Source organism: Melozone crissalis, unplaced genomic scaffold, assembly GCF_028551555.1.
Source record: "Melozone crissalis strain CALT ecotype California unplaced genomic scaffold, PUWL_Pcris_2 ptg000111l_1, whole genome shotgun sequence".
Lineage (NCBI taxonomy): Eukaryota > Metazoa > Chordata > Aves > Passeriformes > Passerellidae > Melozone > Melozone crissalis.
The window spans coordinates 8312196-8334936 of record NW_026535888.1 but is presented as its reverse complement, the minus strand read 5'-3'; the positions used below and the strand labels follow the sequence as shown (position 1 = coordinate 8334936).

Below are 22741 nucleotides of genomic sequence, written 5' to 3'. Positions count from 1 at the left end.
GAGCAGCTCATCTGTCAGGAGCCAGGACATCCCTCTGGCTGTCCTGAGCAGCCCAGACTCTGCCAGGGGTCTCAGAGACCCTGGCACAGAGCCCAAAACACCTGTGGGTTTGATTATGACCCATGGAGGAAATTACCAACCATGTATGAAGATCAGCAAGCCACAACAGTTAAGTAGAATAATAGTAAAGTTATCAGGGAGAGGAAAAGTAGATTTTGGGGTTTTTGGTATGGGGGGTAAGGGGGGAGGATGGAGGGATCTGGGCATGTCCCAGCCTTTCTCCTTCTTCTTGGCCTCCATCTTCTGCTGTGGTGGTGGCACTTTTGGATTGGTTTAGGGTAGAAGCTCAGTGTCTAACCAAGGTGATAGGTATTGGGAAGTTATTGTAAATATTGTACACGTAGTTTTTAGTATAAAAAGATAACAACACTGCCCTGGGGGCAGGCAGAGTGCCTGGAACTGTCCTGCTGGATGGACCTCGGCAGGGCAGGAGAAAATTTTTTATAGATAAGAAACAATAAACAACCTTGAGACCGAGAACTGAAGATCCCTGACTCCTTCTTCGAGTGCCGGGCTGGGAAAAGGGATTTTCAAACTCTTGTTGGGGTCACTGTGAGCAGCTCAAGCCCCAACACTCACCCACTCCCCTGTGGAACACCAAGCACAACCCACGGCAGGGATGAGCAAAGCAGCTCCCTGCAGCCAGGGCAGTGTGAGCCTGCAGCAGCCAGGACAGGCTCTGGAGCAGCTTTGGGAACAGACATGCTGTGCTCACCTTCCAAAGGGTGACGGTCATTCTTTGGTACCTTGGGGGACAGAGGAGCACTGTATGGAGGGGGGTCTTGGGAAAAGCGCTTTGTACCCCGGCCTGGTCCCTGCAGAGAGCCGTCTAGGGAACTGCTTCTGTCTAGGAAAAGAGAACAAGGCCTCTTTAGTCACACCTCTGACTCTGGTTAGTTTATCTTTAAGTGCTGCAAACACTCCGAATCAGAGTTCAGGATGGGCAGGTCTCAGCATTGTGGCAGATCTGGTGCTCTGCATTTCCCTGAATTCTGATTTCTATTTTTCCACTCTGCCCAGCAGCCCAACTCTTGGCACTGACCTCTCATGGAGGCTGGTAACTCTGTGTGTGAGCTGATCCATGCCCAGAGCTGGGTGCTTTCCCTCTCAGGTTTTGCTCTCTCTCATGATGACATGGGTGTAGCCATGATATTTTATAAAAAATCCTTTTGCTAAGATTTTTCTCCTGAGAAGCTGAGAGGCCTCAGGAATAAAATGTAAACAATGATTATCTGCTGCTGTAGAATGCAACAGGAAGATCTTTGATTGGTCTCATGTGGTTGTTTTTAATTAATGGCCAATCAAAGTCCAGCTGGCTCAGACTCTCTGAGAGTCACAAGCTTTTGTTATCTTTCCTTGCAAGCCTTCTGATGAAATCCTTTCTTCTATTCTTTTAGTATAATTTTAATATAATACATATCATAAAATAATTAATCAGCCTTCTGAAACATGGAGCCAAGATTCTCATCTCTTCCCTTGTCTCTGTGAACACCACCACACTTGGGATTTCTTTAGGAGTGCAGACATCCTGGGAAATGCAGTCTTGCCAGAGTCCCCCGAGCCCTGTGTGCATCACCAGCCTGGGCACCCACCACCTGCTCAAGCTGCAGCCCAGCACATCTGGCAGGGCTCAACAGAGCAGAGTTTGCAGGTTTTACCAGAGAAAAAGGGTGGTGACAAAACTAACACAGAATCTTAGCCATGTTTTGCCATATTTCAACGAAATTATTGGCTTAATTCCGTTTCTCCTCACGGCTCATCCCACACAATTCCTGCTGATCCCGCTGTCACCTTTCAGATGCACACAACCCTTGGACAACTGGCAAACAAACCTTGGATGATTTGCAACTCCTCTGTGTTGCTGGATTAAACCTTACTCCCATTTTCAATCTCTCCCTTCCATAGATCCCCCAGGCACTGTCCTGTCTGCGCTGGCAAACAAACCTTGGATGATTTGCAACCTCTCTGCCATACCCAGTGCTGGATTAAACCCTACTCCCATTTTCAATCTTCCCCCTCCATGGAGCCCTCAGGCACTGTCACTGCTGCTCCTCTCCAAACTCATCATGCCAAGGATGGGACTGTGAGCAGAGCATTCAGGACACTGCCATGGCACTGTCCCTGCACTGTCACTGCTGCTCCTCTCCAAACTCATCATGCCAAGGATGGGACTGTGAGCAGAGCAGACAGGACACTGCCATGGCACTGTCCCTGCACTGTCACTGCTGCTCCTCTCCAAACTCATCATCCCAAGGATGGGACTGTGAGCAGAGCAGACAGGACACTGCCATGGCACTGTCCCTGCACTGTCACTGCTGCTCCTCTCCAAACTCATCATGCCAAGGATGGGACTGTGAGCAGAGCAGACAGGACACTGCCATGGCACTGTCCCTGCACTGTCACTGCTGCTCCTCTCCAAACTCATCATCCCAAGGATGGGACTGTGAGCAGAGCAGACAGGACACTGCCATGGCACTGTCCCTGCACTGTCACTGCTGCTCCTCTCCAAACTGATCCCGAGGATGGGATTGTGCCTATCCTGCCCACCAGACAGGACTGCCATGGGCTGGGACAGCTCTGCACACACAGCATCAGTGTTGGATGGACAAGGCATGGAAGCACTGACACTGATGGGGACAGCAGCCAGGTGAGTGACACAGAGCCTGTCCCAGCTCAGATGACCCCTCCTGCTGCCCCACACTGCCCAGCAGGTGCCAGCTGGGCTCTCCAGCCACCCTGAGAGCTCTGGGGTGGGCACAGAGGGTGAAATGCTCTGCACAAATGCCAGGAGCCACCAGCAGCCCTGAGAGCTGGCACAGGGCAGCAGGGGTGACAGGGACAGCAGGGAGTGACACCAGGGAGATGCACAATGCCCAACAAAGGTGGGGGGAGCACCAGATGGGCACGACTGAGGTGATTAAGGAGAAACACAAAGGTAGAGAAGGTTCCTGTTCAATCAATGTCCTTCAGGGAAATGAAAATCTGCTTGCACTGAGGCCCTGGGATTCCATATCATCAAAAAATCACTGTGACATTGCCAGAAAAACAAATTCCATCCTCAGAACCAGTCCCTGTAAGAAATACTCACTGCCCAGAGGGGGAACACATGCTCTTGGTAATGTCTCTGTGTCAAACTGCACAACCTTCTTCACCCAACAGCCACAGAACCACAACACAAGGTGATGCTTTACAAAGGTTTTTCCATCAGGTTTTGGCATTTCAGCTTGTTTTTTGAAGTGGTTGATGTTAAAATACTGCAAACACAACAGGTCAGGTTATAGAAGTTAATCCTAGGAATCAGAAGTGAGGATGGTGTGAATTAATGAGAGGATAAACCAAAACCAGAATTTTGGTTTTAAAGGACAAGTTTTAAGAAAATAAAGAAATGGAGTAACAGAGCTGTACTCAGATTATCAGGAATAAAAGCAAAATGTCTTCAGTCCAAAAATGACATAAACCTCATGAATGTGATCATCAAAGAGGAAATAATCTGAGAGGGAAGGACCCCAAATCTCAGTGGATAAATGCTCACTTTGAGAAGGATGCTGAGAACAAGCAGAACATTTCCTTGGATAAAAGCAGACTGTGCACCTCAGGATGGGGAGTGCAGGATGAAGGGAGGTTTTCAACTCATTCTGTGTTTGCAGACAGAGCAAAGGCAAAGATGGGTTTGTGTTTCAGCTCCAGAGCAACAGAGTGAGGGGACACGGTGCAGAAAGGTGAAAAGGGCTGTGTCCAAATGACAGCACAGCTGGGAGGGATATTCCACCTCCCCTGCCTTGGGGGGAAGAGCAGCTCAGCTGGATGGTGCTGTGGCCACCCCAGGGCCATCAGCATGGACACCTTAATGAGCAGTGACACTCACCTCATCTTGTCAGCCCACTCCTAATTAGGGCTTCTCATTTAGGACAATGCACCTTTCTCTGAGTGCACTGACCCCTCCCTGGCTGAGAGCACACTCACACCTGGCTCAGGTGTAGATCTGTGACATCCCCCTGCACTCAGTGTGTCACAAGTTTAAGTCAAACCAACACTGTTTGAGGAGAGCAAAAAGCAGTGAAAACATGAACTCCTCTGAGGGCTACAACTGCTCTGCAACTACTTCCAGAAGAAAGAGAACCAAATCAAGCTAAAAGACAATATTAAGACCAGGATACACAGATACCAAGTATGCTGAAAGATTGTAGATTTAGACTGGATTTGTGGAAAAAAATTCTTCCCTGAGGGTGGGCAGGCCCTGGCACAGGGTGCCCAGAGCAGCTGTGGCTGCCCCTGGATCCCTGGCAGTGCCCATGGCCAGGCTGGATGGGGTCTGGAGCAGCCTGGGACAGTGGAAGGTGTCCCTGCCATGGGAGGGAGTGGAATGAGATTGAGTTTTAAGGTTTCTTCCAACCCAAACCATTCTGGGATTCATTTCCAGCTGCAGCCATGCTGAGCACTGGGGCAAGGATCTAAGGATAAAAGAAACAGGACAGGAACCAAAATATCCACCACTAAGTCAGACAACTGAATGCCCTCAAATTGGAGACTTAAGGATGCAGAGGAAGCCAAGAATGCCAGTGCACCTGAAACTCTGGGTCTGCTGCAGTAAATTCTATCAGAACTCAGCACTGAATTACTGAGAGTCATTTGAAATGTGGTGCTAATATTTGAAAAAAATAGGTGGAAAAAATGGTTTTTACAATAAAATGCTTATGTCTGGCCTCAGCAGCACCACAAGGTTTGTGGCAGGCTCTGAAGGAAAGGACAGGAAACACACAGGGCACATTTTATGGCAGGTGTTCATCAGAAGAGGACAACCCAACATCCTCCCTGTGATGGGAAATCCTCATCTATCACATGAGGGAAGAGACATCAACCTCACACACCTGGAATTCAGCAAGATGCTACACACAGAGCCAGCTGAGACAGAACATGAATTACCAGGAGCCTTGTTCTATACACAGAAATCTGATTTGAGAGGAAAAGCTGCTGGCAGCACACTGAGAAGGAACATGAGACTGGCAGTGAATCTGCCTGAGGATCACCCCTGAGCCCAGGCTCATTTAATAACTGTAATTACCCTGGCAGAAATTTAAGAGATTTACCAATGAAATCTGCTGATGCCTTCCCATGTCAGGTGAGACAAAGCAGCATTTAAAATCAGGCAGGAAGGATATACATACATATATATATATATAGAGAGAGAGAGAGAGAGATATAACCAAGAACCAGCAAGAAGGAAACTCCAGCAGCTAAATACGTTGTGCACTTGCAGCACTGTCCCATGTGAGCTGCAGGTGACACCAGTGATGACAGGAACAGTTGATGTGACCAGGACAGGCTGATCACCACCTGGTACAAGGACACAGAGGCTCAAGGTGACTGCAGAGACATCTCCTGTCACCATGGTGGTGCCAGTGCTGTGGCACCAGGTCCCCATGAGCTCCTCCCCAGAGTGCTGGGTGGCACTCTGGACACCCCATGAAGGTTACAAACCAACACTGTCTGAGGAGAGCAAAAAGCAGTGAAAATATGAACTCCTCTGAGGGCTACAACTGCTCTGCAACTACCTCCAGAAGAAAGAGAACCAAGTTAAGCTAAAAGACAATATTAAGACCAGGAGACACAGACACCAAGCTGCCCAAGAATAAATTAGGGCTGGAAATTACAACATAGTTTTTAAATTATCAGCATAAAACCCTGGAGCAGTCTCCAGTGGAAAAGCAAAATCCAAACTCCAGAGTAAACCCAAGAAACTCCATGTGTGTGTTGCTGCAGCAGCAGGAGCCAGGGCTCTGTGGCCCAGAGGGTCCCTCCAGTCCTGTGCTTTCAGACAGCTCCAGGTCCCATCATGTTCATGGAGCTGTGAACAGCAATCAGGGCTGCTCCTGATGCACAACCCAGCCTGCTCCTCCTTATTTCCATTTACTCAGTCAGAATGGCAGCACGCTGCTGAGCTCAGGGGCACTGCAGACCTTCCCTGTGCCCCAAGCACACACCCCAACTCTCCATGGCACGCCCAGGGTGCTCCTGCAGAGCCACTTTGCTCTGGGAACTCAGAGCAGCTCCCAGTCCCAACCAGTGGCTGTTCACTGGGAGAACCAGCCCCACACAACACATTCCTGTCCTGCAGAGGGAACAAGGCAGGACATGCACAGCTCAGTGTGAGACCACAGCAGCCTTGACACCTGGTGTGACTGAAGGATGTGCAACTCCACCCTCGTTCCTCCATGACCAGCTCAAACCTCCCAAAATCACCAGCACTGTTTCCCTGCCCTTACCAGGAGCACTATAAATTAGATTATCACCTTCTTTCAGGTGCCTGAGAAAGGTGGTACATGAGCAGATGCCCAGAAAGCTCAGAGATCAGGATGAACTGTAGGACTTGGTGCTGCCACACCTCTGACTGTGGTGGATTTTTCTTTAAATGCTGCAAACACTCTGAAACAGAGTTCAGGATGGGTAGATCACAACATTGTGGCAGATCTGGTGCTCTGCCTGAGTTCCCCTGAATTCTGATTTCTATTTTTCCACTCTGCCCAGCAGCCCAGCCCTTGGCATTGATCTCTCATGGAGGCTGGAAGCTCTGTGTGTGAGCTGATCCATGCCCACAGCTGAGTGCTTTCCCTCCCTCATGCTCTCTCTCATGATGAGAGGGCACCTCCACACTGAAACATGGGGATTTCTTCTATTGAGGGCTCCTCAGGGGAAAGCCTCCAGTCCCAGTAACCAGTCATGCTGCTCCTGTCCCTGCATATCCCACACCTCCTCTGCTCCTGGCCCTGCTGGCTCCAGCCAAGAGGAAGCAGAGGATGGGAAGATCCTTCTGCTCTCCAGACTCTGCCTCAGGTGCTTTGTGAGGTGCAATAAATCTTTGTGAGGTGCACTGAAAAGCACTGTGGCCTTTGGCTGTGGCTCCTTCACCTCATGCTTAGCAACTTCTCCTTAAACAGTTCTTCAAAGTGCCCATCCTTTTACATTCATACAACTTTTGCTTTTCTTGCCAGAACCATAATTATGCAAAGGATTAACTTTGGAAAGACCTCAAACAACGCAACAGCTACTTGCTGACTAGAGGGGGAAGAAAGCAAGACAGGAGAGGAGATCAGCACTTTGGTCAGCCACCAAAGAGGGTGCAGACAGCTTTGATCCTCTCCACAACTGACATTCCTGGAGCAGGAGCTCCCCAGAACCCCCAGACAGCCTGTGGGCAGCCATCACCCCAGGCCCGCTGCCACTGCCCAGCACTGTGGGGGAACTGCTGGGCCTGTTTTCCACTGCTTCTACTTCAGAGCAGTTTTGCAGCCTGACAATCTGCACCGTGGCATGAGCTGTCTTGCTGGGGTGAGCTGGAGCTGCTTCAATGCCATGCCAAGGAAAACAAAACCACCTCTGGCTCATATTGAGCATGAGCATCACACCTGAACAGGAACCCCACGTTGTTACCAGGGCTATGCCAAGGAAAACAAAACCACCTCTGCCTCGGATTGAGCATGAGCATCACCCCTGAACAGGAATCCCATGTTGTTACCAGGGCTGGATGCCCTGGCTGATGCCAGCAGATCCACGACCAGCGTGGAAACAACTCTGCTTTAATTCATTTCTAATTGCAGTTTATCTACTGCATGTTATCACTGTCCCTTCTCTTGCAATCTTCCACCTGAATTCCTGGCTGGATGAAGTCACCACAATCAGACCACAGGAAGTGGGAAGGACTGGGGGACGAGGGGAGGAGGGAAGACGAGACAGCACGGATGAGCGGAAACCTCCAGCTGAGATGGAAACCAAACTGACAGGCAGAAAATGCAACTGGAACCCTACACAACAAGAGTGTGTACACGACACTGGGTGTGATGCAATGAACCCTGGGAGAGGGCTCTGGAACAGGAGCCTGCTTTCTCAGATAGAGATCAAACCTGAGTCCCTACAGTGCCACCCCCCCAGCTCCTACCTGGTAGATACCTGTCGTGGTCGTACTGGTGAGAGCGCTGCATGTGGCTGTGCTGAGTGAAAGGCTGGTTCCCAAAGAGGTTGTCACTGCGCAGATTGTGGCACAGCTTCTCCAGGAAGCGGAGGACGTAGGTGATACTGTTAACTGCTGGCAGGTTCAGAGTGTGCTGTTCCCGATCAAACACAGCTGGAGACAGAAACAAACAGAGCCCAACACGTGAACCCCCCGCCAGGGCGGGAGGCTACGCCCAGGGCCGCGCAGGCAGCTCCTGGATCTCAGCATCTTTGGGCTCTCAGAGCCAACAAAGCCTTCCTCTGCCAGGGCAGGCCGGGACCAGCCTGCTGCACCCAGCGCGGGGCCGGGGCAGCCGCGTCCGAGCGAACGGAAAAGATTCCAGGAGGGGCAGATCCAGCTAGGCACGGGCTTAAAGGAGAAATTAAACCCGGGGTATTTCTTGTCTTTCCGTGAGGAGCTGTGCAATCCCCCCTGGTGTGGCTCTGGGATTGCTGCCCAGGCTGGTGCCAGCACTGAGCCGTGCCCGCGGGCCATGGGAACTGCTCCGCTCTGAGTCAGCCGCCAGCTGTTGCTTCACTGACACGCACGAGTGGCAAGAAAGAGAAGACAGAACTCTTGTGTCTGCCCCTGGCCTGTGGCTGCAGCGAGCTTCAGGACAGACATCTTCCAACGAGAGAATTCTTGCAACAACCTCTCTGGAGGAGGCCAAGTGCTGCGGGCCCGTTCTCACCTGAGATCACCTCTCCCCCGTGGCCTTGTTTTAAGAAGGAGAAGACTGTTTTCTGATGATAAGCACAATCAATGCAGGCCTGTACTGCTTGCTGCAGGACAACAGAAGCTCGAGCTGGTCCAAAATGGTCTGGCAGCTGCTGAATTTTCTTCTTGTCTAGGTGGGGCCCAGTGCTGCCGTTCTTGTTCAAGTAAATGCAAACTGCCAAGATGAGAAATGTGTTTGCTGTTAACCCACTCAAGAAAGCAAGAAACAGATGCCTAAAATCCAACCTGAGAGATGCTGAGATATTAAGACTGTGCAATCACTGACAAATGGAATCCACCACGACTGCCTGACTGCATCCTCACAGTGCAGCCGCTTCTAGAGAGGAAGGAATCCCCTCCAAAATCTTCCTGCCTCAAGCTCACCTTCCAAACTGCTGCTGTTTCTCCCATGTTCTGCCCTGCAGTCAGGCTGTAAAGTGCTTTCCATGCCAGCCAGGTAAGGTGGCTGTGATGTTCAGAGGGGAAGAAGGAATGCAGCCCTCACTTTCTAGAGGTTCCCACAGTGTTTCCTTTTTAGGGAAACTGGCTTCTTTAGGTTCCTCTGAAAAATGGCCAATTACATTCTGGGGAGACAGAGGGCTCAGCCCACATCCAGTGCTTGACTCAACATGTCAAATGCAGCTTCGCATTAGACTTTCCTGACCAGATTCACCCTGTAGCACTGCATACTCTTCACTGCTGCTCCTTCTCCTCCCCTATTCCCTCCTGTCCCTGTGTGCCTTGATATCCTGGCTGGAGCTGGGCAGATCACAGACCTTCAGCACCTCCTCTGCCCCTTGTGCAGTTCCAGCAGCTGTGCCTTGCATGGTGTGCGACTCACAAGGGGTGCTGCACACCAGACTGCCCCAGGGCACAATGGACCACAAATGTACCTGGAGAGCTGTGGAGTCACCAGCATGCAGGGGAAAGGGTCCTTGCACTCAACAGCTGGGCTTGCAACCTTCCTACTTCATTATTTCCAATAGAAAGATAAATGAACAGCTGCTCTGGCCTCCCTCAGGCCAGCCTTTCTGGAGTGGTAAGGATTGCTGGGTTACAGCCTTAGGCAGAAATGGGACTCTCAGGGAGTTGCTGCCTGCCTGCTGCAGCTCCTAACTGTGCAATCCTGTCAAGAACGTGGTCCAAGACCCTCCTTACCTGTGGGAGCCTGCATGGCAGAGCTGGGGATTGTAGCAGCGTCCTGGGGCACAGTGCTTGTGTCTGGCTCTGGGGTACTGGTTGTTGGAGAGGTGGGTGCTGGGTTCAGCAATGTCCTAGGTTTCCTCTGCAGAAAAAGAGGAGATATTTCTCCTTTTACCCCTGCTCTCCTTTACCACCCATGATCACTACACTCTCTCCTCTGCATCCAACAGACAAGGCACTGTGGAACATGACACATTTCTGATGGTGATGACGGGGTGTCTCAAGAACCTAGCAATCAACATGTGTGTATTTTACAAACCACAAGCCTGGGATCTGCCACCTCTGTCTGACTCAGACTAGCCACACACAAAGGACAGGAGAGCTTACTCTACCCTCTGGCCATCCTGTCATGCTCCCAGCATCTGCCATGCTACTCCACAGCCAACGCACTTCCAAAGCCACGGATTCTTGATGGAAATGATCTTCAGGACACAGACAATCTCTACAGCTCTGGGGCTGGGCTCTGAGGACACTCCCAGCCCACACACCCCTCTGCTCTCCTACTTGCTGCAGTCAGCCAGCCAGAGGCTGAGCCAGACGTGCACAAACACACGCATGCACCAACCCATGGCAGGACCTGCAGCACCCGCCTGCATCAGCATCAGCTTTTACCTTACTGCCAGGCTTGGGGCCTCTCTTTCTGGGGAATTTCAAAGGCTCCACTGACTTGGAGGGTGTAGGCATGGGGTGGTGGATTAGTGTTTTGGTCGTTCGACCACTCTTCTTCCCTGTTTTGCGACGCCTTTGCCCTTGTTGATGCCCCAAACCAGTCTTTGTGCTACTGTGCATGCTAGGTTTCTCCGAGTTTACTTCGGAGGCAGGTAAAGGGCTCTTTGGAATCACAACTGAAATAAAAAGAGAAAAAGCAAATGTAATTAAATCAGGTGAGAATCAAAACAAGAGCAGCCTCCATCTTTATACACATGGAAAAACCTGGAGAACTCGCAGACCCCTGTGTGGGGGGACTGCTCTCCATGCCAGAGTTAAAATCAAACATACAGACCCCCAGCTCAGAACTCGAGCTGGGGGACACTGGGGCTTAACCTGGATGGGCTGAACTCCAGAAGGATCATGCTTGCAGCCATACCTTCCTTCCTGAAAATAACTGGCACCTACATCTCTTCCTTCTGCAAGCAGTGACCTGCCAATGGCCACGGAAAAGGCTCTGAGAGCATTCCTAGGAGGGATCAGCCAAGACCTGTCTGACAGTCACAGAGCCAGTGCTGCAAACACTGGAAATCCCCTCTCTCAAGGCTGATGTCAAATCTGTCCCTGAATTCCCAGCAAACTGCAGTGGAAGGGACCATTTCCATCCTTGCTGCCTGCAGGGATTGCTGCTCCTGGTCCTGAGCAACAGCTCATCTCTGCTGGACCGGCTGCCCTGCTCATCCACATACTGCCAGAACTAGGTCTGTTCCTTCTTATCTTCTCACTCTTTCCATCACAAAATCACGTTTCTGCTATACTTGCCCATACAACCCCTAAATTTGGTCAGCCATCTTCCCCAAGCCTGCAAAGGCCAGAGATGTGCTGGCCCAGCCTAGCAGACCAGTATTTCCTTCTGTTTTAAATTTCTGCTAAAAAGAAACAAACCAAAATCCTGCTGCATTTTGAAAACTGCACAGTGACCTTTAGGATGTCTTGTTTCTCACATCTAGAAACCTCAACATAGGGGCAAAGGAATTAGGAACAAACACAGGCAAACGCTTTTGAAATCAGGGGCTTTGTAGTGAAGGAAAAAAGTCTTAGCCAAGGAAAAAAAGTGCAATCAGATTGATACGAGGATGGTACAACTGTGGGTTTATACAGAGACTTTTAAGGTTTCTGTAATGGGGTTTTAGGAGCAGTCAGTGTGAGCAAGGATTTATTCCCCCGGCTGCCCCTGGATCCCTGGCAGTGCCCAAGGCCAGGTTGGACAGGGCTTGGAGCACCCTGGGATAGTGGAAGGTGTCCCTGCAAGGGCAGGAGGTTGGAATGAGATGAGCTTTAAGGTCCCTTCCAATGCAAATCACACAGTGCATCCAGGATCCAGCGCCATTCTGCTTGCCATGGGGGCATGTTTAGTTTCAATTTTATTTCCTTGCTTTTGTGCATTCTGTATCAGAAGCTGGGAAGAAGCACAATCATCAGGATGTATCTGACTTCCTGAATAAAGACTTCTTTGTTTCAGGCAGACACAGGGAATGTGGCAGAAACTGGGTTTTACTACTTTTTGTCTGAGCTGTTAGGTTAAAAGCAAGACTATTTTGCTGTTAAGAAAATGAACGTGATAGCTCAGGTGCTTCTTGGAGCTGATGGTACTCCAGAAGTGTCACCTGCTCCGGGTGACAGCTGGCACTGAGCTGCAGGAGGAATGGCACAGGTAAGGCAGGTGCTGATCCTGGAATCGTGGGGCCTCTGGCTTCAGGTGTGCAGTGACTGATCTCAGCAGAGAAATGTTTGTATCAATCCATTTATTTGAAACCCACAAGCTGACAGAACAAGGATAAAGGCTAAATGGAACAGGGTGCCCAGAGCAGCTGTGGCTGCCCCTGGATCCCTGGAAGTGTCCAAGGACAGGGCTTGGAGCAACCTGGGACAGTGGGAGGTGTCCCTGCCATGGCAGGGGTGGAATGGGATGAGCTTTAAGGTCCCTTCCAACCCACACCAATCCATGATTCCATGATTCTAAAACTCTCCATACTTCAAAGAAACTTAAATATCAGAAGGATGTGGAAGCCAGGGCAGGGAGCATTTCATTTGAGATCAGCACAACACTCAGTGTCTAAACCAAGCTGTGCCATAATGAGGATTCTCTAATGTGGAGAAAAATTGAGAATGCTACAGACAAGCTGTGAGGCAAACATGTTTTCTCAGTTTTACTAGTAACAAACCCAGAGAAATGGTGCATTTGGGAAGTTGGCATGCAGCAGGCAGAGCAGCTGGACTGCACCCTTTGCTCCCAGGCTGGGACCACATCACTGCCAGGAAAAAGGAGACTGCAGTCAGATTAAGTCCTGGTGCAAGCTTTCACTGTATAATCTTATGTTAATAAGTGATTTTAATAAGTGATTTCATTTTTTGGTGAAATAAATGCAAGAAAAATCTGTTGCCCAGTTCAGCTGTAAAGACAGTACATATAATAGTAATTTACCAGGCTTGAAGAATTGGTTGTGGGATTTGGACAATAAAATCCCATAACTGGGTGCATGCAGATCCCCTGATGGGACACCTCATGTCATTCAGCCACCCAGAGGAGTCCCCACTGTGCCTGTGGCCCTGGCAGCACATCCCTGGTCCCTCTACAGCCACAGCTCCTGCAGGGATGGAGGAGCTGCCACAGCAAGGGAGGCTGCTCACTCAAACAGGCAAAATTACATCTAAATGTGCAGCCAGCTCAGGCCAGAGAGACACAGACTGTGACCCAGATTGGTGCTGTGTGCCCAGCAGGGCTGCAGAGCACAGCCCTGAGCACAGCCTTGGACAGGCACTGATGTTTTCCCTGGGGCTGATTCCATCACTCTGATGCAATGCACAGACATTTTTCTGACCTGCAGTGATTTAATGAAATGAGCTCTTATCCTCCCACGATCCAGCAGACTTGCCTGGCTTTTTGTTGGATTTGAACCAGAATCTGAGCACACACCAGGCTGTGCTAACACATTTCTGCTGCCCTAGCAGATACTGAGCAGAGTCCTGCCACCAGCTGTACCTGCACATCAATGGTGCAGCCCCCAAAGCACAGGGTTACAGCTGGCCACACTCTGTCACCCCCAAGGGACCACTTCTGTCACAGGCATCTTTTGTGGAAAATCCTTTCTTTAGGATTTTTCCCCCTTCTGGGAAGCTGAGGCCCCAGAAGAAGAATGGAAACAATGGTTATCTGCTGCTGTGGAATGCAACAGGTGCACCTGTGATTGGCCCATGTTGCATGTTTACAATTAAGGGCCAATCAAAGACCAAGCTGGGACAGTATCAGAGAGAGCTCCTTTGTTGATTAATTCCTATTCTATTCTTAGCATAGCAAGTTTCTGAACTTCTCTCTCTATTCCTATTAGCATAGTCATAATGTAATATATATCATAAAATTAATAAATCCAGCCTTCTGATCATGGAGTCAAGATTCTCGTCTCTCTCTTCACCCCTGAGGTACCCTTGCAAGCTCGGTAACACATTTCCAGTGACTGCATGCTTCCAAAAGGAGCCTGCAGCTCCTTTTCAGGTGCCTGTTATTTTCCTGCAGGATTTCAGCCCCTGCTGTCATGCAGATGTGGTCCAGAAACACAGGATTGCTATGCAGGGATCAGTGCTCAGCACTCAGCCCTGCCTGCACCCACAGAGCTCCAGAGGTGGAAACAGCTGGGCCCAGCAAGCAGGATCATCTCACAGCTCTGAGCACTGCCAAAGTCTCCTTTAACTGCCAAAAACTTCAATTTACTGCATCTTATTCTTACTATTCTTACATCTTAATTATTAAGGATCTAAAGATATCAAAGAGTGTCCAAAGAGGGGCCACAGGAGGAGCAGCTGAGGGCTCCTGGTGTGTGCAGCTGGAGCAGGGCACACTGAGGGCAGAGCTCAGGGATCTGCAGCTCCTCCCGAGGGGCAGCTCCCATCTCTGCTCTGGGACAGGGACAGCAGCCAGGGCACGGCTGGGGCTGGGCCAGGGCAGCTCAGGCTGGAGATCAGGGCAAGGCTCTTCCCCCAGAGGGTGCTGGCACTGCCCAGGCTGCCCAGGCAATGGGCACGGCCCCGAGGCTGCCAGAGCTCCAGGGATGCCCAGGCTGGGCTTGCTGGGGGCTCTGGGCAGGGTTTGGCTTTGGGATTGATCATCCCTGTGGGTCCCTTCCAGCTCAGCACATTCCATGATTGTGTGAGAGTGAGGGATGGGGGAGATGAAGGATGAGGGAGAAATTTGGGCAGCGCTGCAGGGATGGCCAGGGTGGGGTTGGTGGGGGGTCTGGGCAGGGTTTGGGGCTGGACTGGATGATCCTGTGGGTCTTTCCAGCTCAGGATATTGTCATTCTATGATTCAGCTGGTGACAGAGTCAGCCCAACAATGAGCAGCTGCCAGAGACATCCTCACTTTCTTCTTCCTTGTACAAGCCACTAAGAGGAGCCACATTTTCAGAAAATCAAGTGAAGCCTCTCTTACATAAAAAAATCAACTCTTCCTCAGTAAAGCAGCATCTCTGTGCCACAGCTTTGTTGCTCACCTGAGCTCTGAGCAATCTAACCAACTCTAAAGCTGGCCTTGCTTTGCAGGAATTGAGCCATGCAACCCCGAGATCCTTTCTGACCTGAATCTGAACTCATGGCTATTTCAGCTCATTAAGGGGACAGAAAACCAATCACTGGGAATTTTCTGCTGGCTGAACTGTCTTGTTTTGGGTCACACAGGCATGCAGGACAATGGCAGACATGGAGGAGGAGGAGGAGGCTGGCTGCCACTGGATCCATTTGGCACAGTGAGAAACATCACCCTGAAAATGCAGCTCAAACACAGCTGAGCTCAGAGCCAAAGAGAAGCTGGGCACCACTGATGATGTTATTCACCACTGAAGGATAGTTTAAACAAGAGTTTTGAGCTTTCCGCAGAAACAAAGAGACTTGACAGAGAATTCCTGATTTCAGGCTCGATTTTCTAATGCCAAAATATTCCATCAGCTGATGCACAGCACCTGCAGCTGCCCACCACACTGGGACTGAAACCTTTGCTTACAGGAGACTGCACAGTTGCCATCCACACTCTGAGGGTTGGTCAATGCTTGGAAGCAGCATTTGCCACCCATCAACTTATCTAAGACTTGTCACAGCTTGAAGAAGACAAAATCATGTCCTTAGGACAAGAATTACAAAGTCAAAACATAGAAGAATAAGGAACAGAAAAGCCTGAAGTTGCAGAAAGGTTTCCTGCCTTTCTCTCCTATTTACAAGGTTCATTTACCAAGAGCAGCAGGAGCACAAATCCCAAATTCCCTTTTTCTGGGCTCTGTACTCTCATTTGCAGCTGTAGTTCATGTGCTTCTGCCTGGAGATGTCCACAGTGGCCCCTGCAGTGTCCTGAAGTGCAGGGGGAGATTTCTGAGCACAGCACTCATGCCCACTCTGACACATGTCCTGCAGGCCACCCTCCAGTGTCCTTGGTGCTCACTGCCCCTTGTCCATCTTCAGCACTTCAGGGCAGAAGCAGCACTCAGAGATGTTAAACAGACCCCATTAAGGTAAGCAAATCTGCCAGAGAGCAGAAATCTTGTTGAGATCTGGCTGAATCCTTCCCTGCATGAGGCATTTCAATCCCAGACATCCTGAAGGTTGGAGCTGAACAGGAACCAGAGCTCACTGCCTGTCCCAGAGCAAAATGTGAAAGCTTCCAAGCCCTGTGATTCCTCCCAAAGCAGAGACCATCATCACGTGCCCCCATGAGCACAACTGGGACAGAAACAGAGGCCCTGGGAAGGCTCCAGGCTTGGATTGTGCTGAGCTCTCAGCAGACACAGCACAGGACCAAGGGTGGGAGACAAAGGCTCCCTGCAAAGACAGGGATCAAGAACAAGACTCCAAATCTTGGAATTTAAAGGGTGACCAAGCTCCTGTCACCAAGGCTGGAATATGGCGTGGAGTGTGAACTCCTTGAAGTGTTTTGTAAAACTGAGTGTTTAAACCCTTCCATCCCGATGGGAAATCCTGCTCTCCTTGTGGAGAGCAGAGCCAGCATCCATCCCTGGCCTGTGGCTGATGTGGAGAGAGGACCAGGACCCACCACAGGCACTCCCAGAGCTCCATTTCCCCATGTGGTGTGCTGGTTTGGATCCCCCAGCAGCAATTCCTACACGAACTTCCACCCTGGGCACACTTCAGGCTGACTCCACTCTGCTCCCAAACCAGCAGAGCATGGTTGGGCAGAGCCAGCAGCCCTGCCTGCAATCAGAGCTCAGTCAGGCACTTTTAGACCCCTATAAATAACAGCCCTGGAGCACCCTTCTTCCTTGAGGTTGTGCAATTCCATCCTGGAAAGCACTCAGACCTGCACCATGGCCCAGTGAACAGAAGTGGTTTTACTGGTCAGAGATCCTGCAGAAACAAAGTGATGGCCCCAGTGTTGTTCAACCAAAGAAAGGGAGGTTCCAGCACCAGGAACCTCCTGCCAAGGCTCAGGAACACCCTGAGATATTGAAACTCTGTTTTGGGTTAGAAGCAAGGTGGAAAAGGGAAGGAAACATCCTAAACAAAACCCAGGTCCTCTGGGATATGAAATATTTCAGAATAAAACACGAGGAAAAGTCAAGTTGAGAGGAAGGTCTAGACACTGAGAGTAAGGACAGGCTGGAGAGCAGAGGAAGCTGCTTCTCCCAGGTCAGTTCCTCTTCACAGAGGCTCTGCCAGCCTCAGGACATCACTCAGCACCCTCAGGTCTGCAACATGCCATGGTTCCCATCTGCTGTTTGCTGAGCCACAGGCACTGACAGCACCCCAGGTGCTCTTGCAGTGTTGGGCTCCCTTACCAAGCCCCCAAACCCCACATGTATCCAGGACACATCCAAGCTGAGCCAGGGTCACTGGTAAGAGCCTTGGCTCTGTGCTCCAAATAACTCAAAAGATCTTCTTGGGATCTTCCAAGAGCAGCCTCAGAGGCAGCAACCCCAGGCTCCAGGGCTGCTTGTGTGTTACCCTCATGGATAAACAAACACCTGAACTGCTCTGTGTGCCCTCCTTCCTCCTGCTGTTGGTGCATAAACTCAACCACTGTGGTCCCCACACCAGCCATGCCAGTGCAAAGCAATGTCACCCAGCTTAATGTGTGAGCTCAGTCCTGAAGAGACAGGAATGAATTAATATTTTCCCATCTCCTCCAAGCAGGAATGCACAGGAGCTCACCTGAGTTCTTACCCTGCCAACTACTCCTGATGAGGCTCCTCTTCCCACCACTATGTTCTCACCCTGAAGAAGGAAAAGGAACCAGGCCATGTCCAAAATAAAATAATAAAATCCACATTACCTTTGCCCCTGGGCAGGAAACCTAGCAGCTGATCATCATCTTCCTTTGAGGAGACAAAGCAGTTCAACAACAAATCACATGGCAGCAGTAGGGGTGAGAAATGAAGAACCTGATGAACTTTCTGTCCAGGATCAGCATCTTGGAGTCACAGCAGGCAGCTCTGGTCTCAGGGTAACACAGAGCTGGGAGCCCAGGCTGGATGGAGCTCCCTTCAGCCTATCCCTGTGGTAAATACTAAAACTGCTCCCATGGGCTGCCTCTGCAAGCAGAGGGAGCAGGGTCTGAGGGCACACACAGAGCTGTGCAGGCACTGAGCAGTGCCCCAGTGCCCTCCCCCAGCTCCCCCCAGCCCTGGCACACTGGCACAGGATGAGCTCTGTGTCAGCTCTGCCCTGCCTGCCTGGGTTTGGGGCTCTCTGCCAGCTGGGCTGCAGCCAAGGCAGCAATTCCAGTGCTCCAAATTCCAGAGCTGGAGCAGCTTCCAGCTCTGCCTGCCAGCCTTAACCCTTTCAGCACTGCCCCTCTCCCACAGCACAGTCACCCCTCTCTGTGTCCCAGAGCATCCAGAAGGGTGGGACAGGGGGTAGCAAACCCATCAGGAATCCAGAGCAACTTGGCATCAGTGAGGATGGAGGAATAGCACAGGAACCTCCTGAGATACAGACACTGAGGGCTTTACCTGTGTTCCTGCTTCCCTGTGCTCAAGGTGAAAGTATTTCCATGCCCTCCACAGTACCACATGAAACACAGGAGCAGACTTAAGGGACATTGGTGTCTCTATGTGTGTGTGTGTGTGGGCAAGGTCCCTTCAGGCTGCTTTGATTGTGGCTGTCCTGTGCTGGGCCAGGAGCTGGGTTTGATGATCCCTGTGGATCCCTTCCAGCCCAGGATGTTCTCTGACTCTAAACCCTCTGAGCAGAGCTCCCAGCCAGCACTCAGAACTCACTGAACAGAAAGTCCACTTCACCTTATATTCCTAAAAGGTGTGCACAGATGGGTATTTAAGGTACAGATATGTATTTAAAGGTTAAAAAGTACATGTAAGAGGCATGAAAAGACATGTAAGGTGCTATACACCACATATGAGGAGTGGAGCAGGGATTCCTGGCCAAAGGACATCCCTGGGAGCACCCCAGGTGTGGGTGGGGTGCTGAGGGAAGTTTGCTGCACACACACAGAACTCCCCTCCTTTGGGACAGCCACTGGGACCTGCCCCCCCAGGCTGAGCTGGAGAAGCTGTGGGTGCACAGGATGAACTCCCCCACATTCTGCCTTGCTCTGTAGCCCAGCAGAGCCAACATCCATCCCTAGCCTGTGACCAACATGGAGAGAGGACCAGGACCCACCACAGGCACACCCAGAGCTCCATTTCCCCTGTGTGATGTGTTGATTTGGATCCCCCAGCTCCAAGGTGAGCAGCATGCAGACAGGAGCACCAGGAGATGCCCAGGAGCCCACAGCCACTGCACAGGCAGCAGGCAGCACTGGAATTACCAAGCAGGCATGCAGGCTGCTCCTCTCCTTGCTGTCTGACCTCCCTTTCCTCCTTTAACACATAATGAAAGCACCATGGAGTGGCTGGGCCCCAGCTCCAGCAGCTCCAGCTCAGCAAACACTGCTGGGACTGGGAGGCCCTGGGGATGGAGAAGGACCATGGGAGATGGAGAAGGACCATGGGAGATGCAGAAGGACCATGGGAGATGCAGAAGGACCATGGCTGGGAGAAGCCCTGCACTCCTCCACCTCTGCTGGCAGGCAGCAGTAGAGCCAGATCAGAGCTGACTGGAGTTACCAGCATTAAATAAACATGCCTGCCCTCTTTGAAGTTGTGCTTCCCTTGAACATGAGCTCATTCCACGAGGCTTCTTTTTGCTACTCATTCTCCATGGAGTTAACTCTTCACAGGATTCCCCACCTTCCACAAGGGCCAAAGTCAGCCCAGTAAATGAGCACAGAGCAGTTTCTCACAGCAGCAGCTACTGCCTGCATGCCTCTCCAGTTCTCTTTAAGAGGAATTCCCACCAGGAAAGGGAAACTGCCTGACTCCAGCACATGGTGCTGCAGGCTGGCACATGGAGAAGGTTTATTGGAGCTCAAGGAAAAGGCAATTCCTCTGTGGTGATGCATCCTCCCACCCTGCCAAGAGCAGCACTCTCAGGTCTGTGTTCAACCCTCCACCAGAGCAGGGCTGAGGAAACACAGGAGGAATTTCATTAGAGAAAGCTCCCAGCACTCTGTTCTTTTGGTTTAATCCCACAAAGTGCAAGTCAGAAATTCTCGGTCAGGAGAGGGAGCAGTCAGTCACAGAGGGAGAAGCAAAAGCACAAAGACAAGGCTGATCTCAACTCCCTGGCATTTCTGCATGTCTCATGCAACCCCTGCTCTTGTCCCAGGAGGTGAAAAAAATTACAAAAAGAGCAGAAATTTTCCTGAGGGTGAGTGGGGAGATGTGACTTCTTGGGGGTCACTATTTTTGTACACGAGCAGGAAGTGCAGAGTGACTGCACATGGAACTGATGGGAAAGGGAGAAGCCATCCCAGCCACCTGCCAAGGGGTGGCACAATGGGATCTTGGTTCTGGATAACTGACTGGTCTCTGCTCACTCACAGCTTCAGCCCCTGGCAGATGAAGTGAGGAGGAGGCTGGGGAGGAACAGAGCTGCCTGTGCTGGGGCTGAGGGTCAGACAGGTTCCCACTTCTCCTGAGGAAGCTTCCACCATTCTCCTGAAACCTTCCACCCCCTGATTATTGCCAGGAAAGCTCCTACCAAACACAAACACATCTTGAGCCACTCGTGCAGTACTGAGAGACACCCTGGAGATGCCTGTGAGAGCACCAGGGCACCACTGGAGCAGTCAGCCACTGCCTGAGAGGGCCCCAGTGCTCAGCTGGGACACAACAAGCAGCAAGAAGAGAGGGAGAGGCTGGGAACAGCAAGGCAAAATGTAGAAATTCAAGGTAAAGAGGAATCATCAGCCAAGGGAAGCTCACAGCTTGGCTTGCACACACATCACCTCAGGCAATGCACTGAGACCAGCCCTGCAGCCCTGAGCACTGACCTGGCCCATGCCAGGGACCCAGGGCAGCACCAGCCTGACAGGGCAGCACGAGCTGACCCAGGACTTTCAAAGGGAACAGTCTTGTCAGAGAAATGCCTTTCCTAAGCAATCCTTCAGCTCTGGCAGACAGGCTGCTCTCCTGCCCCTCATTTCATTGACAAGCCTTGTGCAGGGCTTGCCAGCCAGAGGGGTGTGCCTGGGGACAGTGACAGCCCCCTGAGCCCAAACACAACTGTGATGAGAGATAGCTTGAGACAGGTCTTGAGAATCAAACCAGTCATCAAACCCATTGCTGGCCATCAAGTTCCCCAGCACTGCTCCCACCCAACAATCATAGCCCTAAGAACAAGACAGGCACAACCTGCTCCACACCTGCTTTGTCCACGTTCACAGCAAAGAAAACTGCCCCAGGTCCAAAGAGGAGCAGTCCTGCAGCTTCACACTTCTCACTATTCCCCCTGAGAAAAACTACACAGCAAAATGTGGTTCAAAGGCACAGGAAACACTTCAAGGGAATTCCTGGAGAGGAGCAGAACCTCAGCAATGTTGTATACAGCACCTTCCCTCCCCAGAGCCATCATCCTGCCCAGCTTTATGGACAGCCACTCCTCAGCACCCTGGTGCCAGTGCTATAGCTCTGATCACCTTTACCATGCACAAAAACCACACAGAGCACCCAGGTGTCCTTGCTGCCAGTCTCTGCCTGCTTTGCTGCTCTTTGAGAGCTGAGTGGAGGAGCCAAGCCAGCTAAAAAACAACGTGGGCCTTACCTTTTGTACCAGGGGGCTGCAGATTATCTCCAGTCAGCGAACACCAGCCTACGGGAAAGATGTCCCGGGAATCATATCGGCACCAGTAATCGAAGGCACCTCTCCAGCCATCAAATGTTATCAGGACCTCAGAACCTCTCACCTCCCCAATGGTGGCCGGGCAGATGAAGTGAGGGTTCTTCCTGTCCACTGCCTCCAGCTTCATACCTGTCTTGAAGAAGTTTTGGGAAGGAGATGGTGGTTCCTACAAGAAGAAGTGGAATATGTGCTCAAAGGGGATATGGCAGCGCCTCCCCACACCAGGGCTGTGCCCTCACCAGCAAACTCAACTCCACAAGGAGCTGAAGGGAGTTGGTGGGCTGGATTTGAACCCCAATAGGCTACACAGCCACTGCCCTTTGATCAAGAGGCAGCAAAGTCCACTACTCACTGCTGGACCGAACCCAGGAGTGGGACATTCCACAGAGGTGCTGATGTTCCCACCCTGCATTCCCCACAATGAGCAGCACCTGCAGCTCCAGTGAAAAACCAGCTCCTGCCTCAAGCCTGAGCCCTGAAGCCCAAACACTTCCTTGGCAGACCTCTGGCTACATCCTGACACTGCTATGACACAGCTCTGTCCTAGAGCAGCCCTGAGCTGTGCAGTGTCACCTGCTATGGGACCAGCACATCTCTGATGAGACACCAGCCCTGAGTCTGCCAGAAGGATCTGCACAAACAGGGAAATACCTTGTGAAAAATCCGGACAGGAGCCATCTCTGCTCCATTCAGAGTCTTCAGAAGGAACATGGGCCAGGAGGAGGCATTGAGGCGGAAGCCTGAGGGGAGGGAAGAGGAGATGGACACTGTTAGACTCTGGGGGTTGAAGGATCTGGCAGCACATGCCTGCTCTGATGGCAACTCACACAACTGTGATCCCACACCACCCTCCTCCCATGCTGGACTTTAGCCAGATATTCTGAACGC

General features: G+C 51.2%; 1 protein-coding gene across 6 annotated transcripts in view; it reads right to left on the bottom strand.

Moving 5' to 3' along the window:
- Positions 1-22741, bottom strand: part of SCMH1 (Scm polycomb group protein homolog 1) — a 62571-nt gene that overhangs the window by 8959 nt on the left and 30871 nt on the right. For 3 of the 6 annotated variants that reach the window (XM_054292659.1, XM_054292656.1, XM_054292657.1), the window contains 7 exons: positions 22505-22593; positions 21776-22019; positions 10580-10812; positions 9923-10049; positions 8739-8939; positions 7994-8179; positions 776-907 (listed from right to left, as the gene is read on the bottom strand). In XM_054292659.1, coding sequence (XP_054148634.1) covers positions 776-907; positions 7994-8179; positions 8739-8939; positions 9923-10049; positions 10580-10812; positions 21776-22019; positions 22505-22593 — 1212 coding nt within the window. The remainder of the gene's footprint in view (positions 1-775; positions 908-7993; positions 8180-8738; positions 8940-9922; positions 10050-10579; positions 10813-21775; positions 22020-22504; positions 22594-22741) is intronic. The other 3 variants (XM_054292658.1, XM_054292660.1, XM_054292661.1) reach the window with 2 other exon arrangements.